The following is a 17,810-nucleotide window of genomic DNA, read 5'->3' on the forward strand; positions in this document are numbered from 1 at the left end:
GAAAGGGAGAAGCAACTCAAACGTCCATCAACAGGTGACTGAACAAACAAAATGTTGTACAGACCCATGATGGAAGGTTAAGGTTGTACAGCCTTCATTAAAAAGGAAGGAAATCTTGACACATGTCACAGCATGAATGAGCCTTGAGGACATGACGCCAAGTGAACTAAGGCAGTCACAAAGGGACAAATACTGCACGATTCCACTTATATGAGTTAGAGTAGTCAAATTCATAGAAACAGAGAGTTGAATGGTGGTTGTCAGGGGTTGAAATGGATAAGAGGGAGCTGTTTAATGGGTACAGAATTTCCCATTTGATCCCATTTGATCAAATTTCCCATTTGATCTTTCCGTTTTGCAAGATCAAAAAGTTCTGGAGATCGGCTGCACAGCAACGCATATATATCTAACACCATTGAACTATACACTTAAAAATGCATAAAATGGGAAGTTTACAATAATGTGTATTTTGACACAATTTTTAAAAACCCCATGCAAGTCACAAGGTCTAGAGCACATTCAAAGGATGGGACTATACCAAGGCGTGAACCCTAGGGGGTAAGGATCATTGCAAGATGTCTATCCCTTCAGTCATTTATCTAAAGTTGAAAAGAATCTCTGTTCAGTTAGGATCGAATTTAATATACCTGAGGCTACCTGAGTGCTGGCCACACCCAACATCTGCCTGGCAGTACCTGCTGACTCTCAGATGTGTTCCTAAGAAATAAAAAGCCACATGCATGCCCGCTCCATCTTACTGGTTTTGGAATTGTCTGGTAAACAGGCTATGTTTCCAATCAATGAATCCTCAATTAAAAATCAATCCCACCACAGTGTTCTTTGGTCTTTATTACATCCTGGATGGAATAGAAAAGTATGGTAATGGTTGCACTTTCACGGTTCACTCCCACTTCCAAGTCCTGACAGTTTGTTGTTAGTTTTAAAGGCCAGGGATAAAGACAGGAACTAAATTGGGATGAGGAAGAAGGGGAGGAGAGGCACACACAGCTGGTGTCTCTAAAGTGGAGACACTGCTTTTTCATACCCTCATCAAGTCGGAAGAAAAGTATTTCAAGCACCGTATTTCCTGTCTTCGGGCCAGTTCTCTGCACTCCATCCAAATAAACATTATAAAATATAATTTTCTTTTCCCACATCAATTGAAAGCAAAGACGCATTTTTCAAGGGCTGGGAGCCCAGGAGGAGCAGATAGGATATTTTCTCACTAAATGAGCTCATATGCAGAAGGTGCTTAGCAAAGTGTCTGGTGCATGGTTAAGACTTGATAAATGTTCACTATTATTAGGATGACAAGGAGCCAAATCCTGTGCTGTATAAGGACCATATTTTGACTAGTCCAGATGCCTCTGAAATTCTTCAGGAAGACACTGCATGAGGCTCAGTCTCTCAAAAGCCCAGTACAAGTTGGGTTTGCCCCCCAGCACCGGTACACTGGTGTTCCTTTGTTCAAGCACCAAAATTAGTAGCCAGTTCGCATTTAGAAGCTCCACAGTAGAGAAAAGCATACCCTTTGATACTGAAATCACACCCCGAGCAGGAGGACACTCATATCACAGGAGGAATAGCCAGCAGGTCTAGATTCTCATCTCAGGCTCCCTGAAGGGCATATTCCCATTGAGGGAATGAGAGAAGCATCTATTCTATTTAAACAACAGCAATAATACTTATTATTTTAATACATGGTATATACTTGAACTCACAAAACTTACGTATACAGCATAATACCACATAAAGTACAAATTAAATACAGCTTCATGGGGTACCTGGGTGGCTCACTTGGTTAGGGGTCCAACCCTTGATTTTGGCTCAGGTCATGATCTCAGAGTTGTGAGTTCAAGCCCCATGTTGGGCTCCATGCTCAGCATGGAACCTGTTTAAGATTCTCTCTCCCTGGGGATCCTTGGGTGGCGCAGCGGTTTGGCGCCTGCCTTTGGCCCAGAGTGCGATCCTGGAGACCGGGGATCGAACCCCATGTCGGGCTCCCGGTGCATGGAGCTTGCTTCTCCCTCTGCCTATGTCTCTGCCTCTCCCTCTCTCTGTGTGACTATCATAAATAAATAAAAATTAAAAAAAAAAAAAAAAGATTCTCTCTCCCTCTGCTCACACTCACACGCACGTGCTCTCTCTCTCTAATAAATAAATAAATAAATAAACAAACAAACAAACAAACAAACAAACACAGCTTCATAACATAACGCCCTACAAAGAACTCTTTTCTAGTATATAGCACTTACTGAATCCACTATGTGCAGGGCATCGTGCTACTAGGTAGGATCTGTGGGATCCAAGGAGGGGGAAAGGTATGCTTCTTGTTCTTTGGTAGCTGGCAAGAGTGCCTTTCCACAATGGGCACTCTTGCTTGGAGACTGTCATACTAAATGGCACCTGACAGCTGTCACCCACGCCTTAATGGGACTTGTTTCCTGAGAGCTTACTTTCCACAGGGATGTCATTTGGGCACAGAAGGCACAAAGCCAAGATGTGAAAGAAAGCTACTCCATTATGTACTTGCCAAGAGCTGGGCTTTGTGTGCATGTGTCCACCACTGACTTACCCTATACCGCATGTTTATAACATAAGAGTACAATGCAGAGAGAGAGAGAAAGGAGCCAGACTTAGAAATACAAATTTCAACCAGCCATCAGAGAAACAGTTCTTAGGGGAACACAAAAAATCTGCTTCAGCAAAATGCACGGATAAGCACATGGAGGGTAGGGGATGCTAGCAAAACCCAAACCATCAGGATATATTCTCTAACTTCAAGTTTTAGACTGAGGGGTCATTTTGCTGAACATCTCATGGCACCATTGGTGAGTCTAGGATGCATGAACACATAATTAACCATATAAGAAACAGTATTTACAAAAATGTTCCTCTGTATCTCCTATATATGCTAATACTTGATTTTGTGACTGCTCTTCTCCTACTTGACATCTATCACTGCTGATGGCAGATGCCATAGGAGGTATAATGCATGTGTTGTGGTTTATAAAAATTTGACTTTGTGCAAAGGGTAGAAACACCGTTCAATCAGCAGTTGAGAAATTCCTAGGCAATAGGGAGCCTGGGTAGCTCAGCTGGTTGGGGGTCCAGCTCTTGGTTTCAGCTCAGGTTATAATCTCATGGTTGTGAGATCAAGTCCCTGTGTGGGGCTCTGTGATGGGTGTGATGCCTGCTTAAGATATTCTCCCTCCCTCTCTCTCCCCCCACCACCTCCACTCACTCACACATGCTCTCTCTCAAAAAAAGAAAAAGAAAAGAATTCCTAGGCAATGGCAAGATTAAAATCCTCTCTAAAGTTAGTACAAAACAGTGGTTCTCAGAATTAATGTATATTTGAATCACTTGGAAAGCTTGTTCAAACACAGACTGCTGGACCCATTTCCTGGGTTGATTCTGTTGATCTAGAGAAGCAGCCTGAGCTCTGTATTTCCAAAGAGTTCCCACATGATACTTATCTCAGGATTATATTCTGAAAATCACTGGAGAAGGGAAAACTCAAGGAAAGGATTGTCCAGACAAGAACAATCAGAAGCTAATCCTACCCAAGACTCACCTCCTGTAGCTGTTCTCTGCACAAATTTTGGCAAAATCTATGTTTTGGCAAAATCAATCTTTTCTTGTCTGTGGCCCTCAGGCATGCAGACTTGGATTGGTCATAATCCTTGATGTGTGACCTACCCTCAACCTATTCATTCATTCATTCATTCACTTATTTTTAATAACATAATAAACATCAACCAAAACAAAGGCTAGGACTTTAAAAAGGACCTACTTATAACTTCAAGGAGCTTGCTCCATCCAGCCTGCCTCCCAACATATGAGGTAACCAGTTAGCTGCCTTTCTCTTGCTTTTCTGGCTTATGATTCTACACAGCCTATAAACTGTGGTACACAGCAGAATACTGGGTAACAGTCAAAACAGATGAACTCTACCAACAAACAATAACGTAGGTGAATCACAGCAAAAGGATAATTAAGTGAAAAAAGTAATGACTGCGTACAGATCATACCAGTTTACAACATTAGAAGTATATGATGACTTAACATGGATGCACATTTTTAAATCTTTATATATTTTTTTGACCACTGAAAAATTGATTTCTCAGAGATTAAAAAAAATATGTGTTTACCAGAAAAGTCAATGAGTGAAGAAAAAGTGCCTGGCCAGTTTTAACAGAGTAGGTATGACCCCACTGTATCCTTGTAGGCTCCCTGCTTTTTAGGGAGCTCACCTTTCCATCCTCCTCCACTGCATCCTCTCAGATTCCATAAAATTGTTCTGAGATTGCAAGTCCTGATAGGAGCAGGCAATTCACACAAGAGGGAACTAAGTAGTAAACAAACACACAGGGGAAAATGTTGACTCTGCTCATAATCAGAGAAATGCAAATTAAAGCATTTGGGGAGCTATCATTCTATGATTACTAACTTAGCAAAAATGGAAAAAACAGAACAGCAGTGAATACCCAGGATATGACAGTAAAACTGACACACACAGACATTGCTAGTACCCATGTAAAGAAAGGAAAAAACTGTTTCCCACAGCTGCATGTGGAGGTGTAAGCCATGATCTGTGCAGATGTCCCACTCTGCAGAATTTATCCTAAAGAAGTAATGCAATGGAAGGAAACAGCCCAGGCAGTCCCCAACAATGCAACAATTTAGAAAACCACTGTAGAGCATCCTGACTATATGCAACGCAGCCAGGGGTAAATTATAGTTTTGAAGAGAAAATGTGTACGTGATACTTCAGACAGGAGAAATATGAAATCCAAAACGGTAGGCGCATTACAGGTAAAAGCATGTGTACAGGGGCTGCAAGGGAAAGTGCAAACGTTAGCATGGCTGTTGTATTTGGAGTGGATATGGGTGTTGTTTTCTTCCTTTTGGTGTTACTGTCGTATGGTGATGCAATTATTTTTTAGAGCTTTGGAGGCTTCCTACCTTGAGAGCTTTCACAGCTCTCCTCGTCACTGTTGTCTTGACAGTTATTTTGCCCATCGCAGATGAAGCTCTTGTCAATGCAGAGGCCGTTCTTGCAGTGGTAGCGGGCGGTGGAGCAAAGCAGAGGGTTGGCCGCTGTGAAGGGAAAACAGAGCAGGTCACCAGGGAGGCCAGCAAGTCCCATGGAGAATCCCTGGAACCAGGAGTGTGTCCCGCTCAGGAAGCAGTGAGTCCCCTTCTAGGATGGTTGACTAAAAGACCATCCTGCAAAACTGGCCTGTTAATGAGGGGGACAGGATAAGACTTACCTTGCCTCATTCTAAAAGCTCCTTTGCCCAAGTCACCAGGCCGTGCCCTGTAACCATACCAATGTGGCCAGAAGGCAATGCCTCATTCTGCATGGTTAACCTCCAAGTGGGCTAGCTGCCTCTGAGGGGCCTGCGGCAAAATCTGAATCTCCTGGGAGAGTCACAAGTGATCTCTTATGGGTAGCATAAGACCCACAGAGAAGCAAAGCCTAAAGGAGGAGCTGAGTCGGGGAATCCATGAACCTCTGCGACCCACGAAGTGACAGTACAATATGTTCCAAGAGCTGCATTGGGATTCTTCTGGTTCTATAACTACGGACTAGTAGCCTCTTAACCCCTCGTGTATCTTCATGGCTCCCCATGGTAAACTCACTGGTCTCAATTTCTTTGCAATCAAAGAAGTCCTTTAGCCTACTTGGTCAGCCTGAGCAACATCTCTGTGAGGCTCCCTGTTCTAGGCACTTTCAGAACCTCAAAAGAAATGACAGGTATGGTGGCTCAGCTGCTTAAGTGTCTGCCTTTGGCTCAGGTCATGACCTCAGGGCCCTGGGATGGAGCCCCATGTTGGGCTCCCTGCTCAGCGGGGGTGTCTGCTTCTCCCTCTCCCTCGGTGTTCTCTTGTCCTCTTGTTCTCTCCCCCAAATAAATAAATAAAATCTTAAACAACAACCACAAAAAGAAATGACAGGTATAGTCCCTCCCCTTGAGAAAGAGGGTGGCAACCAAACAGTGTGAGGTCAACACAAAGCTTCTTAAAAACACACAAGCAAATCTCCACAGAAGATCAGCATTTTCACAACGCAGTTCCCCTTGCTCCAGTTCCGTGCAGTGCAATTCAAACAAGGCTCATTCCAGAGCTCTATTTTCAATAAATGAAATAGCAAAGTAGAAATCAGTCCAATCCCAGCTCTGCCAGTTATGAGCTGCGTAATCCTGTGCAAATTACTTCACCTCTTCAAGCTTCGGTTTCTTTATCTATAGATGGGACTGGCTACAAAATGTGTGGGGCCCAGTGCAAACCGAAAATGCGGGTTTGGTGGGGAGGGGTCAGTTGTTTGAAAATTAAAAATTCAAGAAAGGCATAAAGCAAGCATGGCACACTTCCAGGCTGAGCCTGGGCCCCTACAGCTGTGCCGGTGACAGGCCCTGCTTACAGCATTAATTTGCACATCAAATGAGATGACATGTGAGCAAATGTGCAGTGCAAAGTCTGACTCGCAGCACCGGCTCAGGGAATGTGAGACACGCTCCCCTAGTTAGGTCTGTCTTGGTCCCAAGAGCATGGCCTTCCCTGCAGAGGCAGTACTGGCATGATGAGGAGGGGTCACACTGGATGTCGAGTAATGAACGGAGCCCACACTTGCATTACATGTTGTGGGAAGAGCACCAGGTTGGGGTGCCAGGTGCCCAGCAGAGAGATTGCTAAGGGATCAGGGGCGAGTCTGCTGTGGTGTTCCTCGGTGGACCTCAACTGCAAGATGGCATTTGTAATACATCTTCCCCACATGCTTCACTGAGCTACTATTTAGATACACACAGATCGAGGCTGCAAGGGCTCGAAGACTTCACAGGGCTTCATAAACCCTAAGGACTCAGAGGTCTGGTTTTCTTTGTTTTGTTTTTTGTTTTTTTGTTTTTTGTTTTTAATATCCGTAACTATTTAACTCAGGAAGTTTGACTTGAAAGGTCAGAGAAGGTAGAGGGCTGGAGGAAGCCAGGGCTCTTGGTTTTAAGGATAATGGGCCAGTGTAAAGTCAAACAAAAGTCGTCTGGCCTGAAATATACGTTTTAATGATCTAAATCGCTGTGGGCCAGAGAATGGTTCAACTTGATCAGAATGAAACCGAGGTCTGATTTCAGCCAAAACCAAAATGGGGAAGCCCAAACCACAAATCACGTTCGGTTTCTGTCCAAGGCAGCCCTCCAAACCCTTCAGCATCCCACCGTGGTGGCCTTCAGCGTTCCCTGGGACCTTGTGGGTCCCGTGTATGCAGCCAAAGTGTCAGCAGCAATCAGCTCACTCCGACGGACAGCCTCGGAAAGGGGCCCTAATTGCTCCAAGATGGGGTGGTTGCACATGTACGTGAACACCCTGCTGGGGAATCTGTGCTGAATCAACCTCGCTGACAGTGCTGGCAAATACTTGCTTTTCTTCAGCCTTACACCCTTTCAATCCTGCAAACTTACCCACGGAAAAGAAGTCATCTGTGTGTGTGTGTGTGTGTGTGTCTGTGTGTGTACGCACGTGTGTACACACATAGATTATATATACACATGTACACAAGTATGTGTGGATACAGATCACAGATACCTTCAAGATTGACGTAAGACACAGCTCTGATAAAGAATCCAGACTGGCTGAAAACCCGGTCACAGACTGGCTTTACTGCATGTAACTGAAAGGACTAGCACCCCAACTATATAAAGATCTCTCCCAACTAGAGAGGAAAAAAGACAAACGACTCAGTAGGAAAATGGGCAAAGGGCGGGATCAGGCAACTTCCCACAAGACGAATGGCAAATGGTCAATAACAACTGGAAAAAATGTTGACGGTCATCGGTAATGAAGCACCACTTTAACCACAGAAGACTGGCCAAGCTTAAGGTCTTAAAATACCAGGTTGCTGGCAAGGATGTGGAGGGAGAGAAGGTCTCCCACCACCAGTGGGAGTGCAAACTGGCGGACCCACCTTGGAGACCAATTTAGGAATATCCGATAAAACGCTGCACATGCCCTACAGCCCAGCAATTTCGCTTCCAGCTAGACACTCCACGGAGAATCCTGAACAAACAAAAATGTTTACTGAAGCACTGTTTAGAAAATTAAAAAATTAGAAATGACCCAAATGTTCACCCACAGCAGAATAAAAACAATGTGCTACACAATTCTTTTTTTTTTTTTCTTTTGGTGCTACACAATTCTACAGCAGGAGTTGGCTGTTTCTGTAAAGGGCCAATCAGTAAATACTTAAGGCTCTGCTAACCACTCTGCCTTTGTCTCTTTCATGACTACTCAACTTCACCACTGTAATGCAAAGAAGCCATAGAAAATTCATAAATGAAGAGCATCGCTGTGTTCCAATAAAACTTTATTTACAAAAACAGGTGGTAGGCCAAATTTGACTGAGTAGCTGTAGTTTGCCAACCCCTAATGAACAGTAGTAAAAAGTCAAGCAACCAAAAAAAAAAAAAAAACAAAACCCAAAAACCTCAAAATCAGTGAACCAGAGTCAAGATGGATAAAGATCACAAATAGGGTAGCGCGGGAGAAAGTAAGTTCAGGACAGTAGATGCCTCTGAAGAGATGGGAAAGGACAGAGTCCAGGAAGGGGTATGTACTGTGAACTTGTAATGATACCTGGTAACATTTTATTTTAAAAATCTAGAGCAAATAAGGCAAAATGGAAATATGATTTTTTAAATTGAGGTAAAATTGGCATATAACGTTACATTAGTTTCAGGTGTACAAAATAACAATTCAGGGCAGCCAGGTGGCTCAGTGGTTTAGCACCAGCTTCAGCCCAGGGCGTGATCCCGGGGTCCTGGGATCGAGTCCTGCATTGGGCTCCCTGCAAGGAGCCTGCTTCTCCCTCTGCCTGTGTCTCTGCCTCTCTCTGTGTGTCTCTCATGAATAAATAAAAATCTTAAAAAAAATAACAGTTTGATGTTTGTTTATATTGTGAAATGGTCACCACAGCAAGACTAGTTAACATACAACACCACACAGAGTTATGCATTTCTTTTCTTGTGATGAGAACTTTTTTTTTTGAGAACTTTTAAGATCAGCTCTCTCAACAACTTCCAAGTATATGATATAATATTAACTATACCTATACAATTATTGTTATTACTAATAATGTAATTGATTAGTATTAACTATAGTTAATATAGTTATAACAGGCAGTGTGATTTAAAAAAAAAAAAAGATTTGAGAGAGAGAGAGCGAGCGAGTGAGCGCACAAATGGGGGGAGGAGCAGAGGGAGAGAGAATCTCAAGCCGACTCCTCACTGAGCACAGACCCTGACATGGGGCTCAATCCCACCACCCCAAGATCATGACCTGAGCACAAATCAAGTCAGATGCTCAACCAATTGAGCCACTCAGGAGCCCCAGTAATGTGATTTTTAAAACAGAGTGTGGGGCGTGGGGGTACCTGGGTGGCTCATTCAGGTAAGTGTCTGCCTTGGGCTCAGGTCATAATCCTGGGTCCTGGGATCGAGCTCCACGTTGGACCCCCTGCTCAGCGGGGAGCCTGCTTCTCCCCCTGCCTCTGCCTGCTGCTCCCCTACTTGCATGCACATTCTTTCTCTCTTTCTCTCTCTCGAATAAATCTTAAAATTAAAAACAGAGTGTAGGGGACACAGGTGTCCCTTTAATTCTACTTTGACTTTTCAGTATGTCTGAAACATTTCACTACACAGTTTGAAGTGTCTAGTCTGGCAGACATGTCTCAGTGACCACTTCTGTTTCCCTTTACTCTTCTCTCACAAGACTCTCTGGCGAGAGAGACCCACAAACACCTGTTTTAGTATCTTTCACACACAGGTGCCAGTTGCTCAGAGGACGCAGGGACGTGCTGGCACACAACCACACCCGGGGCTCTTCTTTATCAAGGGCTCCTCATAAAACAGCACCTCCTCTCCGGACCCAGCTGCAGCGCAGAGAAACAGAGGCAGGGGAGGCTCCAGGAACACTCCCCAAACTCAGCAGCAAGCCAGAGAAAAAGGCCTCCGGACCATCAAAACACACATCGCAGCATGCAAGCCATTCAAGGGCCAGGAGCTTCCTCCCAGGATGGCTCTCAAGCCTTCACCAGCCCAGGATCTATCGATTCTCCATTTATGTAAATTCCAGCAAGGCTGGTGGTCCCACCCCCAAGGCCACGGCAAACTAGAAGGGAGAGGAGATGCTCCCTGCCACCCAGCAGACGAACCGCCAGCAAGAAATAAAAGCAGACAACTACGGTGGGTGACGGCAAAGCTATAAAAAGCTGCCATAAAAATTCCAAATGCAGAGCGCCTAAGACCAGAAAGTTCTAAAAGGAGCCAAAAGCAACCCTGCATTATAACCCGGTCTGAAAATTAATGGTCCTAAGAATGGCCCTGTGCTGTCAACAGCGAAGGTAAACACTGAATATACCAAGATGCAACACATCTCAGACAGATCCCTGTGGACCGTGGTCCTCGGGGGCCTGAACACATTCAGTTACTGGGCAGACTCACCCAGAGGAGCAACACTCCCCCGAGGACCCCACACAGCTCAGGTTCCACTGTATTTCTTCCAGGGCCTCCATACCCATTGACCAGGCTCAGGGAAACTTCAGGATGAGTGCGCACGAGCCCACGGCTGACCAACCAGGTAGGCTCCGGGCGGACAGGGACAGTCTTACAGGTTCCCGCCACCCCACGGAGCCCTACCCAGGACCCTAAGGCAGTCACTGCTCAATGGATAGCTCAGAAATTGAGCAGGACACGCTTCCTACTTTAGGATGTTATGTCTCAGTATTTTCTAGCAATTCTTAATGTGCTCCACGTGGGTGTTTTCTGTCCTTGGGAAGGTTTACCAGTCACCAAAAAACGTATTAATAACTCTCTTTGGTTAACTAGAAAGAGGAACATTGTGTATCTCAAGAAGGAGGGAGAAAATTGTCTGTAGAGTCAATTCCAAGAACTCAAGAGCAGACTCAAAGCGCTCCCCGGTTATTATTATTAGCACCACAAACACAGGGATCTGAGGATCTGTTTCCCAGCCCACGATATGCGGGAAAGAGAACTTGTCTCTCCCTGCCAGAGGGAGAGAGGAGAGTGAAGGTTAAGCTCAGTGGTTAATTAAACTGGCAGCGCTCACTCCAACCACATCTGAAGCAGAAGGACCCAGGCCCACGGCGGTTGCCCAAAAGCAACTGACCGGCTTCAAGACAGGAAATGAAGCAATCTGTCTCTAGCAGGATGTAGGAAATGTCACCTTTAATCCATTTAGAGTCTGTGAAGTCGGCCCCTCTTCCAGCTCAAAGGGTTCTTCATAAAAACACATCAATGAGAAACTCCTCATCACCAGCTCCCTCATTTCCCATCTGCTCCCCAGCCCCTGGCGGTTACTGCTCACTTCCTCACCAAGCATCCCAACCTCATGGCCTCCGGGGAGAGTTCGGCTTTCGAGCCCCCAACTGCCCTGGAAACCAGGCAGCTGGGGGAGACGGAGCTGCCCCGAGACTTCCTCTCTTCCAGGATGGAGGGCGTCTGGCCCCCAGCCCCTGTGCAAATCATCTGTCCCGTTAGCAAGCACTATTCCCTTTGCGCCGGAAAAGGCTTGCAGCCCCAACCTTCCAAGGGGCGGCCTGTGTGCAGCCGCTGCAAGTTCTTGCCTTCCTTTCAGGGTCTACTCTATGAGGCCTTGCCCAGCAGCCCTTGGCCCCAAGCCAGTGTGGCCCGTGTGCAGCCACGTTCTGGAGCCAGCACCTCTTCTGGGTCTGCAGGAGGGGAAGGGGTCACCACTCTGGGCAAGAGGCAGGAGGCAGAGGGTCCTCCATCCCACTGCGTCTCTAAGGACTCTGAGGATCTGAATTTTCAAAAGCCCTCTCGAGTCCACGAGGTGCCAGGGGCAGAGTTGTGATTCACTGCCCATGATGGTTTCCTCCGCCCTATAAAGGCTTCCTGGACAAGCCCACCTCCTGTCCAACGCCCACGCCTGCCTTTTATCCAGTTTCACAGCTGCAACCACCACCTTTCCACAGATGGCTTCCCAGACCTTTCCTCTTGCAATAAACATCGTTCGCCTGATGCCCTGCGGACGCTGTGGCCTGAATACCCCCTCACCTCATACCCCGCATGTCTGAGAGGGGGTGACCTCCTCTCTCCCGCTCTTCTCGTGGCTCCAGTCGTATTAAAGGGGCCACCCTGTCCCAGCTCTCCAGGCTCCAATCACATTTGACCTTCTCCCTCTCTCCACCCTGCATCTGGCTCAGTATCAAGTGCTCCTCATTGGGTATAAAAAGCACCACCCAGGGGCGCCTGGGTGGCTCAGTCGGTTAACTGTCCGATTCTTGGTTCCAGCTCAGGTCATGATCTCTGCGATCATGGGATGGAGTCTGGCTCCCTGCTCAGCAGGGAGTCTGCTGGAGATGCTCAACATTCTCTCCCTCTGCCCCTCCTCCTACTCTCTTTCTCTCTCTCTCTCAAATAAATAATAAATAATTTAAAAAATTTAATCCCCAGGGATCCCTGGGTGGCTCAGCGGTTTGGTGCCTGCCTTTGGCCCAGGGTGCAATCCTGGAGTCCCAGGATTGAGTCCCGCGTCGGGCTCCCAGCATGGAGCCTGCTTCTTCCTCTGCCTGTGTCCTGTGCCCCCACCTCCCTCTCTCTCTATCATAAATAAATAAATAAATCTTAAAAAAAAATAATCCCCAATTCTTAACTTTTCATGAGCTGCCCCAACCTACTCAGCCAAGGTGTTTTGCTGTTATGGTCAGAACTGAACGTGAAGCCCACCTGGGTTCAAGTTTCAGCTTTACCACTCACTAGCTACACAGGGTTAGGAAAATCATCTAACGTGTCTCAGCCTCCTCTTCTTCATCTGCAAAATGGGAGATAAAAATAGTGCCTATGTTATAAGATCTTGTTATAATTGAGGCAATACACACAAGTAACTGAGACTAGCCTGTGCACCACAGTCGGGATCCAAGAAATGCTTATTATAATTAACATTACACGTACTATACATAATCATACCTGCCGATATGGTGGTTCAGAGCTCGGATCCTGGATTTACACTGCCTGGGTTGATATGCTGACTGGACCGCTGACTGGGTGACCTTGGGCAAGTTATTTAACCTTTCTGTGGCTGTTTCCTTGTCTATAAAAAGGGAGTCAAAGGGCCACCTGGTGGCTTAGTAGGTTAAGCGTCTGCCTTGATCTCAGGGTCCTGGTATCAAGCCCCAAGTATCAGGCTCCCTGCTCAGCAGAGCCTGCTTCTCCCTCTCCCTCTGCCCTTCCTGCCTTAACATGTTCTCAATCTCTCAAATAAATATTTTTTTAAAGAGGGGAGTAATAATATTACCAGCCTAAAATGAGATTGTACATGGAAAGCATATAGAACCATGCCATATGCATAGTAAGTGCTCAGCAGCTATCAACCAAGTGGCTTCTGTGCCGTGCAGCTTGCATACCTCCCAGCCTCTGCCTGGGCCCTTGGCCTGAAAACCCCCCACAGAACTGCAGTGCCAATTTTTTAATGGTATCCATCCTCCTACGTCCATCTCCTTCAACAGTTCCCACTGATGAGCCCAGAAGGAAATAATCTCCCCAATCACTGGTTCCCCCAGCGCTCCCAACTGCCAACCCCATATTTTAATTATTTGGATGTCAGTATTTCTGTCTCCCTTGCTTGAGTATAATCTCAACAATGCCAGAGTCCTGTATCTGACCCATCTCTACATCCTTTGCAGTGTCTTGCACAGGTCGGCACAGATTGTAGAAAGAAGATGAGAATCTGAAAGAAGGTAGGAGCTGGGGTTAATGAACAATGTATGGCCTAAATATGCCCTCTGGGTATACATCTGAGACCGAAGAAGAGGAGCAAGACCTCCATATGTTAGGGATACATCCTGACTGCCTGTCTTCCTGCTTTAACCCTTTGTTCGATTAGTTGCTTAGCCCATTCATTCAACAGACACTTACTATTGACTATGTCCTTGAAATAAAGCACTCTACTAGGCACAGGGGATAAAAGAAAACCCAGTCTGGATTCTTAAAGAGCTTACATTCTAGTGGGGAGACAGGCGAGTCAATATGCAATGAAGATAAAGCATGAGAAGTGCGATTTAATCCAGATATTTACTGCATGCGAAGGATGAGCCAGACTGTCTCCTTGGCCCTGGGAATACAGCTGTGAACCTGGCAATAATACCATTTCACGAGGTCACGATGCGGCAGGGAAGACAGAGAATAAACACAAAGCAGGACTAAGGACGGTGAGGCAGGGGAAGGAGACACGGTAGGAGACTGGGAAGGAAAGGAGGTATTTTTTTTTATAGGGTGCTCAGGGCAGGTCTCTCTTTTGAGGTGGCATTTGTCTGGAGAAGGGCCAAGATGGTGTGCCAACATACAGGAGAATGACCCAGCCCAGCCCTGACACATCAGGAGCGTTTCCATCCAGAAGAGGGTCATTTAAGCAGAAGGAAGGAGTCTCTAAGGAGACGTTGATGAGGGGGCCGTAGAGCACTGGGTGGAAGAGTCCCCCTGCTGCAACCCGCCCCCCCCAACTCATCCGACGTAGGCCCGACTCCCTGAGGGTGCTGAGGACAAAATACAGAATCTAATCTGGCTGACACAACTGGCATTCTGGGAATACGGCAACACGGAGGGGCTCTGTGAACCAAAACTAGATGCACTGGTGAAGCCAGGCAGCAGTTTAGGGGGACAGGAAAGAATTCATCAGCAGAATGTGGAAGAAACACATTCTAGGAGGACATGGTGGTTCTTCTGGGCACAACTACACAGAAAGCAAGAGTAGAAGATCCTTAGCTTGAGTCAATGTCCCACAGTGGCCACTCAGGCCACTTGCCATCTCGGCACTGGGCAGGAGTCCCTATCCTCTCCAAATGAGGACCCAGGGCAGGGCTGAGCGCCCAGCCGGGCCAGTGGCCCCACATCCAGCCCAAGAGGTCTGGGCACACGGGAGAAGGAGAGGCCCAACACAACCAGGGGAGGAAGGACAAAAAGTCAAAGGGTAAAATCTCAGCGTCATGAGCCTCTAAGAGGACATCCTGGTTCTGGCTTCACTCTCGTGTCAAAAGAATGCAAAAGGTGGGAAAACATGTCCGTAGAAACAAGGTTCTTTAAAGATATGACTCTCTTGTTATTTATGAGAAGTCAGGATGTAAGTCAACAAAAAGTCTCTTTTATCTCTATTTCTTTTTACTCTTTTATTACAGAAAACTTCAAATATCGAAAAATAGAGGCTGGCATAGTGAACCCCCGTGTTCTGATCACCTGGCTTTAAACTTTACCAATTCACCGATGTTTTTATTTCAATTCTACTCCCATTCACTACCCCTCATGCAATTCCACTGTCTTTATTACATATTATTCTTATAAAGATCTAATATACTATAGGATATTATATATGTATGTGTACATATGTATCTTTGTATAGAAGGACTTTTAAAAAATAATAAACAGAGTATCAGGGCACTTGGGTAGCTCAGTCAGTTAAGCATCCAACTCTTGGTTTGGCCCAGGTCATGATCTCAGGGTCCTGAGATCAAGCCCCACACCAGACTCCATGCAGAATGGGGAGTCAGCTTGAGATTCTCTTTCCCTCCACCCTCCCTCTGCTCAGGCATGCATACACACTTCCTCTCTCTCAGAAAAAAAAAAAAAAAAAAGTCATTCTCACACTTTTAAAAAACAATAAAAAAAAACTAACAATAATGCCTTAACATCATCAAATATACAACTACAATTCACATTTTTCCAATTAACTCAATTTGGGGTATTTTTTTTTAACAGATGGGGTTTGTTGGAGTCAGGATTGAAATGAGATCTGTACATTGCATTTGACTCATTTGTCTCTCATACCCCATCCATCTGTAGGTTCCTTCTTCCTCTAATTTTTCTTAGAATTTATTAATGCAGGAAATGGAGTCCTGTAAAATCTCCCACATTCTGGATCTGGCAGTTTGTCCCCTATGGAGCCACTAACATGTTCCCCTGTCCCTGAATTTCCCGTAAACCAATGGATGGTGTTACAGACTGCATGCTGTGTGTGTCCCCCGGAGTCCACATGCTGAAGCCCTAACCCCTCATAGGGGAGATGGTCTCAGGATGGAGGGAGGGGTGCTCTGGGAGGAGATTAGGGTAAAATGAAGTCATGAAGGTGGTGCTCTCATGATGGGATTAGGGCCCCCATGAGATGAGGGGCCAAGGTATTTCCCTGTGTGTGTCTGCACCAAGGAAGGCCAGGTGAGGACATTATAGGAAGCCAGCCCACACCAACAGCCCAGTCGTGATGGTACGCTGCGTGGTGGACTTCCAGGACTCTAAGAAGTAAGTTTCTGTGCAAATCCCCTAATCCGTGGCCTTCTGTTATAGCAGCCAGGACTGACTAAGGCAGATTTAGAGGCTCCATCAGAATCTGGTTGCAAATGCAGGCAGAAATCCCTCACAGTGATGATGTGTGCTCCTGCCAGGTCACATCTGAAGGCAAACAACATCTGGCTGTCTCTTTTCTTTTGATGCTCAGACTGACTTGCGAGAGGTTCCAATTCTGGGTCAGGTGCAGTAATGACACCCGCCCTGGCTCCCTCCCTGAATGCAGCTGGAACAGAAGCCCAGCCAAATGCATGTAGAAATACAGCGGCTCTTTTAGATTCTGAGAAGTAAACTAGAGGAACTCAAGTGGGGAAGAAGGCTAAAATTCAAGCTATCGCTGAAATGGTGGTGGGCTTACCTATTCCCTCCCTCCCCCACAGAGCGTGCCAGGAATCTGGAAAGCATCAGAGAGATCGTGGAGTAGGAGGACTTGGAAAAGTGGCTCCCTAAAGAAATTTATGAATGTCTAGGCTGGTCCCCAGGCTGCACATGCGTGGATGTGGTCCTAGTCAGCACACCAAAGACTTTGAGAACCAAATGCACAGACCACTGTGCAGGTTCCAGGGTCCGAGACTGACCAGAGGGAGTACATGGCACCCCGTATAGAAACAGCACTGCAGAAACAGCTTGAAAACTATTGCAACTATAGCCCACAGAGGGGCTGATAGGAATCTGTGGCCTGACCCCAAGGTCATTTGCTTACTAAAACAAAATTACCGGGACACCTGGGTGGCTCAGCGGTTAAGCACCTGCCTTCGGCTCAGGGCGTGATCCCGAGATCCGGGATCGAGTCCCACATCGGGCTCCTTGCGGGGAGCCTGCTTCTTCCTCTGCCTGTGTCTCTGCCTCTCTCTCTGTGTGTCTCATGAATAAATAAATTTATTTTAAAAAATACCAACATTCTCTGTAGGACTGAAACAAAACAAAAAGAGTGTCAGACATAATCATCAAAATATCCAGAATATAATCCAAAATTACTTGCCTTGCGAAAAATCAGGAAATCTCAATCCTCACAGGAAAAGATAATCAACGGACACCAACGCCAAGATAAGACAGATGTTGGGATTACGTGATGAAGACTTTAAAGCAGCTACTCCAGAAAGACACTAACAAGCAATCACACAAACTCTCTCAACAAATGGAAAATAGGTGGTCTCAGCAAAGAACCCAGAAGATATAAAAGAGAACCGAAAGGAAACATTAAAACTAAAAAAACATAGTAACTGGGGGGTAAAAAAAAAAAAAAAAGCCACCCTCTATGGGCTTGAAAGCAGACTAGAGATGACAGGGAAAAAAAAGAAACTTGACAAAAGGCTAAAAGAAATTATCCAACCTGAACAATGAAAAGAAAAAGACTGATTAAAAACTGAACAGAGCCTCAGGAACCTGTAGGACAATCACAAAAGATCCAAAGTTATTATCCAAATCCGATAAGGACAAAGA

General features: G+C 45.9%; 1 protein-coding gene across 2 annotated transcripts in view; it reads right to left on the reverse strand.

Annotated features, from left to right (window-relative positions):
• LDLRAD3 (low density lipoprotein receptor class A domain containing 3) overlaps positions 1–17,810 on the reverse strand; it is a 228,793-nt gene that overhangs the window by 95,141 nt on the left and 115,842 nt on the right. For both annotated transcript variants that reach the window (XM_041773225.1, XM_041773226.1), the window contains one exon: positions 4,969–5,103. In XM_041773225.1, the coding sequence (XP_041629159.1) occupies positions 4,969–5,103 (135 nt within the window). The remainder of the gene's footprint in view (positions 1–4,968; positions 5,104–17,810) is intronic.

The sequence above is a fragment of the Vulpes lagopus genome, chromosome 11 (genome assembly GCF_018345385.1).
Source record: "Vulpes lagopus strain Blue_001 chromosome 11, ASM1834538v1, whole genome shotgun sequence".
Lineage (NCBI taxonomy): Eukaryota > Metazoa > Chordata > Mammalia > Carnivora > Canidae > Vulpes > Vulpes lagopus.